At 47.2% G+C, this 16,214-nt stretch overlaps 1 protein-coding gene across 1 annotated transcript in view; it reads left to right on the forward strand.

Annotated features, from left to right (window-relative positions):
- SNTB2 (syntrophin beta 2) overlaps positions 1-16,214 on the forward strand; it is a 370,606-nt gene that overhangs the window by 214,800 nt on the left and 139,592 nt on the right. Inside the window, exon 4 of the mRNA XM_069218297.1 lies at positions 10,204-10,346. Coding sequence (XP_069074398.1) covers positions 10,204-10,346 — 143 coding nt within the window. The remainder of the gene's footprint in view (positions 1-10,203; positions 10,347-16,214) is intronic.

The raw sequence follows: 16,214 nt of genomic DNA on the forward strand, positions 1-16,214 counted from the left end.
TTTTTGTACAACAGTTGAGATCGAAAAATTACCACCTAAATAAATATTCAAAGTGGTGTTTGTCTCACAATATATTTTGAGGATAATGGTGATCAAGGGAGAAGCCATTCTAGTCATGGTCACAGCTGACAGACTTGAAAAAGAAACAGAGCTGCATATTTCCATACCAGAAATTAGATGTCATTGTGTATGTGTTAGAAATGGGGTCTTTGGTTGACAGTCAGGTTACCCCCTGTTCAAGCAAGGACCCTCACTCTAGTCAGGGTAAAAGAGAATCACCCTCAGCTAACCCCTGCTTACCCCCTTGGTAGCTTGGCAGAGCAGTAGGCTTAACCTTAGAGTGCTAGGTGTAAAGTATTTGTACCAACACACACAGTAACTTAATGAAAACACTACAAAATGACACAACACCGGTTTAGAAAAATAGGAAATATTTATGTAAACAAAACAAGACCAAAACGAAAAAATCCGACATACACAAGTCAAGTTATGAATTTTTAAAGATTAAACTTAAAAATAGCGCTTAGAAACAAAAATGCTTCGATGAGATGTTAACACGGCGTCGTGACGGAGTCGTTCCCAACAAGCCGACACCAGCGGCGCCGGACACGGAGTCGTGTAGACCCCCAAGTACAGTACCTTTGGTGAAGAGTGAAAACAAGCCGATGCGCGAAGTCGGGGATCGCAGTGTCTGCGCGAAATGTTGAATCCACACACTTCGAGCGGCGTCGGTCATGACGTGGTGCGGCGACTTCTACGGAGTCGCGGGGCTGCAGCGGGGTCGGGCCTGCGAAGAGCGTCGCGTTCCAGCGAGGGTCACGGCGTCTGGTGCAGGCAGCGTTACCGGATTCAGCAGCAGCGTCTGTCTGGAGTCGTCCGAAGTCGGTTTCTTTGGATTTCCACCAGCTTTCCTTTCAAGGGCCCAGGGACTGGATAGGGCACCACGTGTCAGAGCAGGAGTCTCTCCAGAGACTCCAGGTGCTGGCAGAGAGAAGTCTTTGCTGTCCCTGAGACTTCAAACAACAGGAGGCAAGCTCTAAAATAAAGCCCTTGGAGATTTCTTCACAAGATGGAAGGCACACAAAGTCCAGTCTTTGCCCTCTTACTCTGGCAGAAGCAGCACTGCAGGAAAGCTCCACAAAGCACAGTCACAGGCAGGGCAGCACTTCTTCCTCAGCTATCAGCTCTTCTCCAGGCAGAGGTTCCTCTTGGTTCCAGAAGTGTTTCTCAAATCTGTAGATTTGGGTGCCCTTCTTATACCCATTTTAGTCTTTGAAGTCACCTTTCTTCAAAGGGGACTCACACATACTTGTGAAATCCTGCCTTTGCCTAGGCAAGGCCTCAGACACACACCAGGGGGTTGGAGTCTGCATTGTCAGAGGCAGGCACAGTCCTTTCAGATGAGTGACCACTCCACCCCTCCCTCCTAGCAGAGATGGCTAATCAGGAAATGCAGGTTACACCCCAGCTACCTTTGTGTTACTGTCTGGTGTGAGGTGAAAAACAACCCAACTGTCAAACTGACCCAGACAGGGAATCCACAAACACGGCAGACTCACAGAATGGTTTAAGCAAGAAAATGCTCACTTTCTAAAAGTGGCATTTTCAAACGCACAATCTTAAAATCAACTTTACTAAAATATGTATTTTTAAATTGTGAGTTCAGGGACCCCAAACTCCACATGTCCATCTACTCTCTAGGGGAATCTACACTTTAATCATATTTAAAGGTAGCCCCCATATTATCCTATGAGAGAGACAGGCCTTGCAACAGTGAAAAACGAAGTTGGCAGTATTTCACTGTCAGGACATATAAACCACATTACTATATGTCCTACCTTATCCATACACTGCACCCTGCCCTTGGGGCTACCTAGGGCCTACCTTAGTGGTGCCTTACATGTAATAAAAGGGAAGGTTTAGGCCTGGCAAGTGGGTACACTTGCCAAGTCGAATTTACAGTGTAAAAATACACACACCGACACTGCAGCGGCAGGTCTGAGACATGATTACCCGGTTACTTGTGTGGGTGGCACAACCAGTGCTGCAGGCCCACTAGTAACATTTGATTTACAGGCCCTGGGCACCTCTAGTGCACTTTACTAGGGACTTAACAGTAAAAAAAAATATGCCAATCATGGAGAACCAATTACGTACACATTTTAAACAGGAGCACTTGCACTTTAGCACTGGTTAGCAGTGGTAAAGTGCCCAGAGTAATAAAAACAGCAAAATCAGTCCAGCACACATCAACAACCTGGGGAACAGAGGCGAAAAGGTTAAGGGAGACCACGCCAAGGATGAAAAGTCTAACACGTGTCCCCCCCCCCAGCTAAAAGTGGGGAGCAACTACCCAACCTCATGGGAGTTCTCATCACTAAGGCGGAAGAACCTGGACAGACCATCAGCATTGGCGTGCTCTGTACCAGGACGATGTTCCACCGTAAAGTCCATCCCCTGTAGGGAAATGGACCACCTCAACAGTTTTGGATTCTCACCCCTCATCTGCATTAACCATCTGAGGGGCCCGTAGTCGGTCTGAACTCGGAAGTGAGTCCCAAACAAGTAGGGTCTTAGCTTCTTCAGTGCCCAGACCACAGCAATCCCTTCACGTTCTATGGCACTCCACCTACGTTCCCTGGGTAGTAACCTCCTGCTAATGAAGGCTACGGGTTGATCTAGGCCCTCTTCATTAAGCTGTGAGAGTACTGCTCCAATACCATGCTCTGAGGTGTCTGTTTGCACAACAAACTCCTTGGAGTAGTCAGGTGCCTGCCGCACAGGTGCTGTGCACATGGCAGCCTTCAGGGCATCAAAAGCGTTCTGGCAAGCCTCTGTCCAGATCACTTTCTTGGGTTGCTTCTTAGAAGTCAACTCAATTAAGGGGGTAATGATGGTACCATATCCCCTAACAAACCTCCGGTAATATCCTGTGAGACCTAAAAAGGCTCTCACTTTAGTCTGGGTCTTGGGAGGCTCCCAAGCCAGAATTGTGTCAATCTTAAGCTGTAGGGGTGCCACCTGGCCACTCCCCACCTGGTGTCCTAAGTACACCACAGAACCCTGCCCTATTTGGCACTTGCTCGCCTTAATAGTGAGGCCTGCCTTCTGCAGGGCCACTAACACTCTCCAGAGGTGTTGCAGGTGGTCCTCCCATGTGGAACTAAACACAGCAATGTCATCCAGGTAGGCGGCACTGAACTCATCCAGTCCTGCCAACACCTGGTTGACCAACCTCTGAAAGGTGGCAGGGGCATTCTTCATCCCAAAGGGCATCACGTTGAAGTGGAAGTGCCCATCTGGGGTAGAGAATGCTGACCTCTCCTTTGCCCCCTCAGCTAAGGCAATCTGCCAGTACCCAGATGTTAAATCAAACGTACTGAGGTACTTGGCAGCTCCTAACCGATCGAAGAGCTCATCAGCTCGGGGGATGGGGTGTGCCTCAGTCTTGCTGACCGCATTGAGACCCCGGTAATCCACACAGAACCTAAGTTCCGGAGTGGCACCAGGAGCAGCAGCCTTTGGGACCAAGACCACTGGGCTGGCCCAAGGACTGCTGGAGTGCTCAATAACCCCTAGGGTTAACATTTTGGAGACTTCCTCCTTAATGCAAGCCCTGACCCTGTCAGTCACCCTGTAAACCTTATGTTTAACAGGTGTACTGTCCACAGTGTCCACATCATGTGTGCACAGGTGTGTGACTCCTGGGATCAGGGAAAACAGCGAGGCGAACTGTCCCAACACATGGCGACAGTCCCTCTGCTGTTCCTCAGTCAGGGAGGGGGAGAGGATCACTCCCTCCACAGACCCATCTTTCTCTCCTGCAGACAGGAGGTTGGGAAGAGACTCACTCTCTTCCTCCACCCCGGCATCTGTCGCTAGGAGCATGGATAGCTCAGTTCGCTCAGTGTAGTTTGAGGCGGTTGATATGTAGGACTCTCAAAGGGTTCCTGGGGGATTGCAAGTCTACCAGATAGGTGACCTCGCTCTTTCTTTCCACCACCTCAAAAGGCCCAGTCCACTTATCTTGGAGAGCCCTAGGCTCCACTGGTGCCATGACCCACACTTTTTGTCCAGGCTGAAACTCAACCAGAGTGGCATTCTGGTCGTACCACCGTTTCATATCCTCCTGGCTTGCTTCCAGGTTCTCCTGAGCGAGACTCCTGAAGCGGGCAGTCTGGTTTCTTAGTGCCATCATGTAGCTAAATACATCATGGGGTGGTTTACTAGGAGCTTTCTCCAAAGCCTCCTTCACCAGACTGAGCGGTCCCCTCACAGGGTGGCCATAGATGAGCTCGAAGGGGCTAAAGCCAAGTCCCTTTTGAGGCACCTACCTGTAAGCGAACAGAAGGCATGGCAAGAGGACGTCCCACTTACGCCTCAAGGGCTCTGACAGGCCCTGAATCATGCCTTTCAAGGTGCGGTTGAATCTCTCAACCAGACCATTACTTTGGGGGTGGTAAGGGGTGGTGAACTTGTAGGTTACCCCACACACCTTCCACAGAGACTTCATATAAGTAGATATGAAGTTTGTACCTCTATCAGATACCACTTCCTTGGGGAACCCCATGCGGGTAAAAACTCCCATCAAGGCACGTCCCACCACGGGGCAGTGACCGTCCTTAGAGGAATGGCTTCTGGGTAACGTGTGGCGTGGTTCACCAAGACCAGGATGAACCTGTTGCCCATGGCTGTCTTGGGATCCAGAGGCCCCACAATGTCAATTCCTACCCTTTCATAGGGAGTACTGACTACAGGTAAAGGTTGGAGGGGAGCTTTGCATTTCCCCCAACTCTTGCCACTTGCCTGACAAGTCTGACCAGACCTACAATAAGCAGCTGACTGCTTGTGCATCAAGGGCCAGTAAAAGTGGGAGACAAGCCTCTTATAGGTCTTGTCCTGCCCTAGATGTCCTGCCAAAGGCACATCATGAGCCAAACCCAGTAGGAAGGCCCTGAAGCACTGGGGTACCACCAGCATACGTGCTGACCCAGGCTCAGGAACCTTAGGCTCACTATACAGGAGGCCATCCTCCCAATATATCAGGTGAGTACCTGGCGCCTCACCAGCCGCCTGGGCTGCAGCCTGCTGCTGCAGTCCCTCAAGAGTAGGGCTCTCCTTCTGCGCTGTGCAGAACGCTTCCCTGGTGGGTCCCCCTTCCTGCTGCCACTGTGAGAGCTCAGGGACCTCCCCAGTTCAGCCACCTGCTCCCCTGTAGGTTCCGGGGCATCACCCTCCGGTTCCGCCTCCTCCCGGACTGTGGGAACTTCGGGGGCCGGTTTCCCGTGCCCCCTGCCCTTCCTCTTCTTGGCGGTCCCCTGGGCCACTGTTTCAGGCTCCAGGGGCTCTTGACTACCCTGATTGGCTGCCATAGACCGGGTGGATACGCATACCCACCCAGGCAGACCCAACATCGCCAAGTGAGACCTGTGTTCCACCTCTTTCCAAGGGGAATCCTCCAGGTCGTTACCTAGCAAACAATCAACAGGCATGGTTGGACTCACAGCTACTTTCCAGGAACCTGAGACCCCCCCCCCCCCCTCCCCCCCAATTCAAAGGGAACCTGCGCCACTCTGCAGAGGCGCTCAAAGTTGTCTACTGCAACTACTTGGTGAAGTACCTGGGGATCAATCTGCTCTTCAGACACCAGGTTACTCCTCACTGTAGTCTCACTGGCTCCTGTGTCTCTCAGAGCCTCTACCCTCTGTCCATTGATGGTCACCCATTGCCTCTACTTCTTAGTGTTATCAGGCACTAGGTTTCTCTGGACCATCTCACTGTCCCCTAGTGAGACAAGGGTCATTTCTGCTGGTTCCCACCCACCTGAAACCAACTCCTCCCCAAGCGCTACACTGGCCAAACCCTGGGACGGTGCACCAGTGGGTGCTGGTGTACTTTTGGGGCATTTGGGCCCCCCCCCCCCCCCTCACATGACCCACCTGGTCACATGCATAGCACTTACGTGGGGGACCACCTGCCACTGGCTTCCCTTTGGACAACCATGGCTTCTTTTCACTGGGGGGCTGGAAATCCTTACCCTGGGAATCAGTTTGGGGCCCTTTAGAGAACTTTCCCCTGTTTGCCCTACCCTCCCCTTTCTTCTGAGAGGGACCCTGCCCACCCTTGGCGTGGTCTCCCCCATACCTCTTTTGGACCCTGGTGCTCTCCCAACGGTCCGCTTCCTGCGCAAGCTTCCTGGGGTCAGTCAGCTTGCTGTCAATGAGGTGCTGGCGCAGCTCTGGAAAACATAAACTGTACAAGTGCTCCCAAGCAATTAAATTGTAAATCCCCTCATACGTGTTTACCTTACTGCACTTCACCCAACCATCCAGTGACCTGCAAAAAGAATCAACACATTCCAACCATGTTTGGGATTCCTTTCTCTTGTAGGATCTAAACTTCTCCTTGTACTGCTCAGTGGTGAGACCATACCTGGTGAGTAAGGCCTCCTTCATGATAGGGTAGGTGAGATATTGAGCATCCCCTAAGGCTGTCAGTGTGTCCCTCCCCTCTGCCTCAAAATGCTTCCACAGGGCTGCCCCCAATGAGCTTCAGGGACCAGGTTCATGTGGAGAGCTGACTCATAACCCTTGAACCACAAGTAGATATCATCCTCCCTCTTATAATCCCTCACAAGGTCTTTTGGGATTGCTGCCACCATCTCTACTGGACTGGCTTCTATGATCCATCTCTCTCAAGCTAAGCTCATGAGCCATTGCTAGCTTCCTCTCCTCAAGGGCTAGCCTCCTCTGCTCCAATTGGTACTCCCTGTCTGTCCTGTAACTCCTCGGGTGTCAGACCCTTGGATGAGACACTGCTACCTGCCCTGGAGACCACCTCCCTGGACATAACAGGCTCACCCACAATACCATTGTGTACTGAACCCTCTTCCTCATCCTCCTCATCTCCCTCATCCTCTGTGTGCCCTTCAGTGCTCTTGGCTGTCACCCAGGCCATCAGCGCCTTTTGCAGCTCCTCCTTCCTGGATGAGCTCTTAATGGGACAGTCAAAACCTTTACAGAACTGCTTCAACTGAGCTTTGGTATAACTCTCCAATTTCTCAAGGTCAAAGTCAGCTCCAACTGATGCATCTCCAAGTAGAGACATGATGAAAGGTTAAAAAGAGTGCAAAGTTCCAAATGCAGAAAACAAGTTCCAAAATGAAGTTCCAGAAAAGTCAATCACAGGATCAGCGAAAAAAGAAACTGAATGCAGAGCAAAAACAGTCCAAATGGGAAAAAAAACAAAAATCACAAGACTGGTAGTATGTGGTCACGTAGTGGTCTGAACTCAAACAGTAGTGTACACTTAATTACTGTATGTCAAGTACAAATACAAGTCCAATCCCAACCTCTGATCACCAATGTTAGAAATGGGGTCTTTGGTTGACAGTCCGGTTACCCCCTGTTCAAGCAAGGACCCTCACTCTAGTCAGGGTAAAAGAGAATCACCCTCAGATAACCCCTGCTTACCCCCTTGGTAGCTTGGCAGAGCAGTAGGCTTAACCTCAGAGTGCTAGGTGTAAAGTATTTGTACCATCACACACAGTAACTTAATGAAAACACTACAAAATGATACAACACCGGTTTAGAAAAATAGGAAATATTTATCTAAACAAAACAAGACCAAAACGACAAAAATCAGACATACACAAGTCAAGTTATGAATTTTTAAAGATTAAACTCAAAAATAGCGCTTAGAAACAAAAATGCTTCGATGAGATGTTAACACGGCGTTGTGACGGAGTCGTTCCCAACAACCAGACACCAGCGGCGCCGGACACGGAGTCGTGTAGACCCCCAAGTACAGTACCTTTGGTGAAGAGTGAAAATAAGCCGATGCGCGAAGTCGGGGATCGCGGCGTCTGTGTGAAATGTTGAATCCACACACTTCGAGCGGCGTCGGTCATGACGTGGTGCGGTGACTTCTACGGAGTCGCGGACTTCAGCGGGGTCGGGCCTGCGAAGACCGTCTTGTTCCAGCGAGGGTCACGGCATCGGGCGCAGGCTGCGTTACCGGATTCAGCAGCGGCGTCTGTCTGGAGTCGTCCGAAGTCGGTTTCCTTGGATTTCCACCAGCTTTCCTTTCAAGGGCCCAGGGACTGGATAGGGCACCACTTGTCAGAGCAGGAGTCTCTCCAGAGACTCCAGGTTCTGGCAGAGAGAAGTCTTTGCTGTCCCTGAGACTTCAAACAACAGGAGGCAACCTCTAAAATCAAGCCCTTGGAGATTTCTCCACAAGATGGAAGGCACACAAAGTCCAGTCTTTGCCCTCTTACTCTGGCAGAAGCAGCACTGCAGGAAAGCTCCACAAAGCACAGTCACAGGCAGGGCAGCACATCTTCCTCAGCTATCAGCTCTTCTCCAGGCAGAGGTTCCTCTTGGTTCCAGAAGTGTTTCTCAAGTCTGTAGATTTGGGTGCCCTTCTTATACCCATTTTAGTCTTTGAAGTCACCTTTCTTCAAAGGGGACTCACACCTACTTGTGAAATCCTGCCTTGCCTAGGCAAGGCCTCAGACACACACCAGGGGGTTGGAGTCTGCATTGTCAGAGGCAGGCACAGTCCTTTCAGATGAGTGACCAGTCCACCCCTCCCTCCTAGCAGAGATGGCTAATCAGGAAATGCAGGTTACACCCCAGCTCCCTTTGTTTCACTGTCTAGTGTGAGGTGAAAAACAACCCAACTGTCAAACTGACCCAGACAGGGAATCCACAAACACGGCAGAGTAACAGAATGGTATAAGCAAGAAAATGCTCACTTTCTAAAAGTGGCATTTTCAAACGCACAATCTTAAAATCAACTTTACTAAAAGATGTATTTTTAAATTGTGAGTTCAGGGACCCCAAACTCCACATGTCCATCTACTCTCTATGGGAATCTACACTTTAATCATATTTAAAGGTAGCCCCCATATTATCCTATGAGAGAGACATGCCTTGCAACTGTGAAAAACGAAGTTGGCAGTATTTCACTGTCAGGACATATAAACCACATTACTATATGTACTACCTTATCCATACACTGCACCCTGCCCTTGGGGCTACCTAGTGCCTACCTTAGGGGTGCCTTACATGTAAGAAAAGGGAAGGTTTAGGCCTGGCAAGTGGGTACACTTGCCAAGTCGAATTTACAGTGTAAAATTACACACGACGACACTGCAGTGGTAGGTCTGAGACATGATTACAGGGTTACTTGTGTGGGTGGCACAACCAGTGCTGCAGGCCCACTAGTAACATTTGATTTACAGGCCCTGGGCACCTCTAGTGCACTTTACTAGGGACTTAACAGTAAAACAAATATGCCAATCATGGAGAACCAATTACGTACACATTTTAAACAAGAGCACTTGCACTTTAGCACTGGTTAGCAGTGGTAAAGTGCCCAGAGTAATAAAAACAGCAAAATCAGAGCTCAGCACACATCAACAACCTGGGAAACAGAGGCAAAAAGGTTCAGGGAGACCACGCCAAGGATGTAAAGTCTAACAGTATGCATAGTATTAAAGCTACAACAGAAACAGGTTGGGGGTGACAGGAAAGTAACGTTCTTGTTTGTGATCTGATATTTCTAGCTAATAGCGAGAAACTAATCCTTGACATTGTACAATAATGTGACATGGAAACAACCCCACTCTAGCCCAGCAGGTGTTGTCTGTACTCATGTAATTCAAATTACATAGAATAATGCATTAATAAGGAATAGGATGTCTCACACCAACCTTTCACACACACACACTACCTAAATTGAGGTACACCTCGGTGCAATACCAGCAACTACACTTCAATATTTGTGGGTGTGACAAGTCATGTGACATCATACTTTCCATGTTGGACATCTGCTACGTCAAGCCAGAGTAAGCTTCATGTACCACATAACATGGTTGAGTATTTATATTCAGAATTTCTCTGTCTCCATGCAGTCTGTCTACACCGCATCCCTGTAACTTTCATGCCGATGTATTCCTTATTGCATCTGTTGTGGTGGTGGAACTCTTAAAGCAATGTTGCCTAAGAAACAAATTACCTGCCAGACAACATCTTAAACGCTTACAGACCACTTGCTTCATTGAAGAGCAAAGGCCACTGCCAATTACAAGTATACCTCTGGTTAGGTTGCTGGCCTTATAAAAGTGCAAGGTGCTAATTGCAAGCTTATTCAAGGCTAGGTGCTGCCCTACTTCTAATAAAATATTTTCGTTTTCAGGTGAAACCGGATGGAGGACTGCAGCAGTGGAGGGCTACTGTGATGGCTGTAACGGAGAAGGACATGCTTCTTTATGATTGTATGCCATGGACAAAAGATGCTTGGGCATCACCATCCCAAAGCTACCCTCTGATTGCTACCAGGTAACACCCAATTTAAGAGTCTTCTGTTGGTTGTCCAGATTGGAAGGTAGTACTTCAAAGATCGTTTTTTGCTATATGATTATTCAATGAATAGGAAAAACGTGCTTCTAAATTCTAGTTGAGACTCCTAATGGCTCGAATTTTATAGCTGGTCAGATTTTTATAATGTAATGCTGATTGGATAATTTATTTCTAATCTTATTTTAATTGGTTTTACATAATCTCAATAGGCATATTCCAGGTGACTATGTCCTGTGTCGCATTTTTCCTTTTAAAGTTAAGGGAAGGCTGTGTTTACTTTACTTTATTATCATCAGGCTTTAGATACCAGAACCCGATAATGAGCAGTGCTCAGTCAGATTTATGGGCCAGGCTGTGGCATGGAGGTGAAAAGCCGAAGTATTTAACCCTAAAATAATAGTCCTTGTCAACTTAATTTTGGAGAATGAAAGCAAAATTGTTTCTGAATGCTTTTAAATTGGAGAAAATTAAAATGAAAAGTTACCTTAATCATTACCTCTTTAGTTTTAATTTTCTCCCATTTAAGTGTCGCATGTACAAATAGCAGGCCTTTTGCTCCTAGTGGCCAGTAGATACTGTGCCATATTTAGAACTGAAAAATCATTGTTTAAATGAAATACCTTTAAAGTAAACAGTTTTTTTAAATCAAACATTAAGTCTTAATGTCTTTCTCCACAGTGTCTTATGAAGCATGTTTCTTCCCTTAAAATTCCTCCCATTTAAACATATATTTTTCTTTTATAAATATAGCACCATGACTACAGGTTACTGGGAGCAAAATACCTGGTGTTTGTAAATGCGACTCTTGGAAACGGGAGGAATTTAAATGATGAGTTTTATGGAAACCATGTAAACAAAGTTAACTCATCAGTTTAATTTTCTCGACAGTGCTATATTTATAGGTGAAAAATACAGCCATTATTTTAAGTGGAAGAAATTTAAAGTGCAGCAAAATGTTCCATGTCCTGAACATTTTTGTAGAACATATTTCTGCACTTTAAATTTCGTCCATTTAAAAGAACCATGGTTGTATGCTTGGTTTATACATGTAACAGTGTCACATATGGCGAAAGGTATGGCCTGCGCCACAGGTACATGGTAGTCTGTCACCCTTACACCTATATCCCATTTCATACACATAAATGTTCATATATCCCTAAAGACCACACTCTCACTGATAGAGATCACAGCCCTACATAGTGCCCCTAGTATTTTGCTCAAACCATAGTATCTGGCTCTGAACATTAGACTTAGTCAATTAAGATGGGCATGAGGGCATCTGGTAACAATGCACAGGTTTCTTAGCCTTTAGTAGCTCGCAATATATTTCACTGATCCAGTAGTAGCTGACATTACAGAAAAGGTTGGAGAGCCCACTCCTATGTCTTCAAGGGAGGAGTGGCTTCTTTTGTTGGCCAGTATCCAAAACACATTTGTGAATAAAATGCCTTGACTTCTAGGTAAACAGAATAAAAAGACCCCCTAATTGCCACAAATCAAGCATTAATTAAACTACACAAGGAATCAAAACAATGTGCATTCAGAAGTTACTTTGTGTTATTTCAGACATTTTTTAGTCAGTACAAACAAGAGAGCCTGGTGTCCCATTAGTTAAAATAGTTATTCCATCATTATTATGATTTTTTTTTTGGTTTTAATATATCGATCCCTCTCCCATGAGCCTTAAAAGGACCAATCCCTATTCTGTTAAATATTGGCTTCTATGAAGGGCATATTGATAAGGCTCACTGATGTCAAAGTATTAAAATCCACTTGTTCCAGATGGCTACTGTCAGTGGGAACCCATGCATAGTTTTTGTGTGAATGTGTTAAATCAGTTAAGCTTTAGATCAGTGGTTCCCAACCTGGGATCCAGTGACCCCTCGGGGTCCGCAAAGCCTTCTCTGGGGATCTGTGACTGCTTAAGAAATTAAAAAATCATAGCAGATTTGGTCCCAAGCTTTCAGTAATGACTCGGTGAGGGCCCTGGATTTCAGTAATCCCCACTGCATACCATACCCACTTTTGCACTCATGCTGGGTTTTTTCAGTAGCTCTTATTGGTTATGGAGTAAATGGGGATAGTCATTGACTTATAGTAGAGGTTTAATGGGTTCTTCCATTATGTTTTGTAAGTAACTGCACAATTGCATTTCCTTGGTATGTCTCAGTGCTTACTCGGCCAAGTGTCAAGGTGGCTACACTGGTAGTCTTGGACACCATCTCTTGCTGAACTGTGCAATTCTACGACGGGGCAGTCAACTCTTGCTTTCTGCAAGCATTCTGGCTTTAGGCCAGGGCTCAGGAAATTACATTTGTTCAATTTCTCTTTCAAACTCAGAGTTAATGTAAAAGTTCATTCATCAGTGTAAGCATTCCTGCAGTGACATCTGCTTTGTCAAGTTCGTGTTGGAGAATGTCAGACTTTGACTGCAACCCTACCCATCCACATTATAATGTACTGACCTAGTTAAATTATATGTTCCAGCTCAGACAAAAATATTTTGGACTGTTTGTGTGCAGTAGAAAGAGTGGAGAGTTTTAACACCCTCTTGATGTTCAAACCTAAGCCGTAACCCTATCAATGGGGATAGTCTAAAAGTCTCTAAGGCCTTCTTTAGAATTTGGTGAATGTGAAACATCCACTAAAAAAGTGGTGATTTCCTCCATAGCCTTATTTAGAGTGTGAAGGCCACATAGGTTGTAAATTGGGCTGATACATCACCATTTTTGGTTGGCATTTCCAATCTGCAGATCACTAAATAAGATTCTGGATATTTCTGCAGATGTGTTCTAGGGATATTCAACATGTGTGAATCTAGACAACATGCTGATAAATTATAGCTTCAAGTTTGTCCTTTTTCCCCATATATTTAAGCAATTAGCTCAGAAGCCAAACATCTGTCTTACCAAGATAATGTAAGAAGCTATGGCCTTTTCTATACTCACGTGGGTTTGTCTAGAGAATGGCTCTTCGCGTAACGTTCTTATCCATTGACCTTGTTGCTTCGTGTTGTGTGCTGGTATCCACATGGTGATTTAAATTTTTCCAACACAAGAGTATTGGGGAAAATAATGTGCACAAAACCCCTTTATACCAGAAAAGTGTCACCAAAGAATGGGAATTTATTTGTTGTAACTTATATTAGAATTGTTATTCCTTCAGTTTTATGCTGGAGAGTATATGTACATGAACTGAGAATCCAATTGTGACTAATCATCTGATGTGAAGGCCGCTAAGAATAGTTGTCCGTTAAGTATCTGTTCACTACTGACACGATTTTTAAAAACATTGCTGTGCGCAAAGGTTGTTCACTGCATGCGTGGGCTCCAATGTGAAGTGGCCGAAAGCCTATGTTTTTTTATATATATATATATATATATATATATATATATATATATATATATGTTCGATGGCATGTGTAGCTGCAGATACACATGTTGTGCATAGCCCGCCATCTGGTGTTGGGTCGGAGTGTTACAAGTTGTTTTTCTTCGAAGAAGTCTTTCGAGTCACAAGACCGAGGGACTCCTCCTCTTTTGCTTCCATTGCGCATGGGCGTCGACTCCATCTTCGATTGTTTTCTTTCCGCCATCTGGTTCGGACGTGTTCCTTTTCGCTCCGGGTTTCGGAACGGAAAGATAGTTAAAAATTCGGAAAATTACGTCGGTATTGTTGCGTTCGGGATCGGGTTAGATAGAATCGACACCGAATCGAATCGTGAAGAGCTCCGGTAGCCCTTCGGGGTAATTTCGATCCCCCGTCGGGGCCTGGTCAGCCCGACCGCGTGTAACATCGAAGCTGATGGAACGGACCCCGTTCCGATTCTGTCCTAAATGCCACAACAAATACCCATATACAGACCAACATTTGGTCTGTAACCTGTGCCTGTCGCCCGAGCACAAGGAAAAAACTTGTGAGGCCTGTCGTGCGTTTCGATCCCGAAAAACGCTCTGTGACCGGCAAGCCAGAAGATTACAGATGGCGTCCACGCCGACAGGACACCGAGAGTTCGAGGAACAAGGAGAAGAAGAGGAAGCCTTCTCTATCCATGAATCGGACTCGGAGGAATTCGACGTCCACGAAACAGTGAGTAAGACGTCGAAGCCAGCACACAAGAAAACAGACGAGGCCCAGGGGACGCCACTGCCAACAGGCCATGGCTCAACCCATAGTCGGTGACCGCCCATCAGCACCGAAAAAGGCCGAACTAGTGCCGAGATCGTCTGACTCGGGTCGAGACACAGGCACGCAGCAATCTCGGGACTGAGAAAGTGCTGCCGACAAAGATCGACGCCGAGACAGCGGAGCCGAAGCTGCTCGACGCAGAGACAGCGGCACCGAGGAGGATCGACGCCGAGAAGTTTCGACTCCAAAAAAGAGAAAAGTCGCCTCGGAGCCGAAAACGAGTAAGGACATAGTTTCGGTGCCGAAACGACCGGCAACCGAGCCAACTACCAGCTCCTATTCAGAGGAGCAATCACTGTCCTCTCAATTGCGCAGACATAGATTCGAGGACGAGTTACAATCCACTGAAGTGGACCACACTCAAAAGCGGATCTTTATACAGAGTGGAACAGGGAAGATCAGCACCCTTCCCCCTATTAGGAGAAAAAGGAGACTTGAGTTCCAAACACAGGAACAAGCACCACAAACAAAAGTGGTGAAGAAGGTAACTCCGCCACCCTCTCCTCCACCTGTAACTCACATATCACCGGCACAGACTCCGTCACACTCACCGGCTCACACCACCATGAGCCAAGATGACCAGGACGCTTGGGACCTATACGACGCCCCAGTGTCCGACAACAGTCCGGAGGCGTATCCTTCCAAGCCCTCACCACCAGAGGACAGCACAGCGTATTCACAGGTGGTAGCTAGGGCAGCAGAGTTCCATAATGTGTCGCTACACTCGGAACCTGTCGAGGATGACTTCCTTTTAAACACCCTCTCCTCCACCCATAGCACCTACCAGAGCCTGCCTATGCTCCCAGGAATGCTAAGGCACGCAAAGCAAATCTTCAAAGAGCCTGTCAAGAGTAGAGCAATAACACCAAGGGTGGAAAAGAAATATAAAGCACCGCCCACAGACCCTGCTTTCATCACCTCACAACTGCCACCAGATTCAGTTGTAGTAGGGGCAGCTCGCAAGAGAGCCAACTCTCACACATCAGGCGATGCACCACCCCCGGATAAAGAAAGCCGCAAGTTCGACGCAGCCGGAAAAAGGGTCGCAGTACAAGCTGCAAACCAGTGGCGCATCGCTAACTCTCAAGCGCTCCTAGCGCGATATGACAGAGCCCATTGGGACGAGATGCAGCACCTTATCGAGCATCTACCCAAAGATTTACAAAAAAGGGCGAAACACGTGGTTGAGGAGGGACAAAACATCTCCAATAACCAAATACGCTCCTCTATGGATGCAGCGGACACAGCTGCAAGAACAATTAACACAGCAGTAACCATAAGAAGGCACGCGTGGTTACGAACATCTGGCTTTAAACCGGAGATACAGCAAGCGGTGCTCAATATGCCATTCAATGAGCAACAATTGTTCGGACCTGAAGTGGACACGGCAATTGAGAAGCTAAAAAAGGACACCGACACTGCCAAGGCCATGGGCGCACTCTATTCCCCGCAGGGCAGAGGCACTTTCGGCACCTTCCGCAAAACAACCTTCAGAGGGGGGTTTCGGGGTCAGGCCACACAAGCCAGTACATCACATTCAACACCGTCTACCTACCAGGGACAGTACCAAAGGGGAGGTTTTCGGGGCCAGTACAGAGGAGGACAATTCCCTAGAAACAGGAAAATTTCAAAGCCCAAAAACACCTACAACCAAACAGT

This window comes from Pleurodeles waltl, chromosome 12 (genome assembly GCF_031143425.1).
Source record: "Pleurodeles waltl isolate 20211129_DDA chromosome 12, aPleWal1.hap1.20221129, whole genome shotgun sequence".
Classification (NCBI taxonomy): domain Eukaryota; kingdom Metazoa; phylum Chordata; class Amphibia; order Caudata; family Salamandridae; genus Pleurodeles; species Pleurodeles waltl.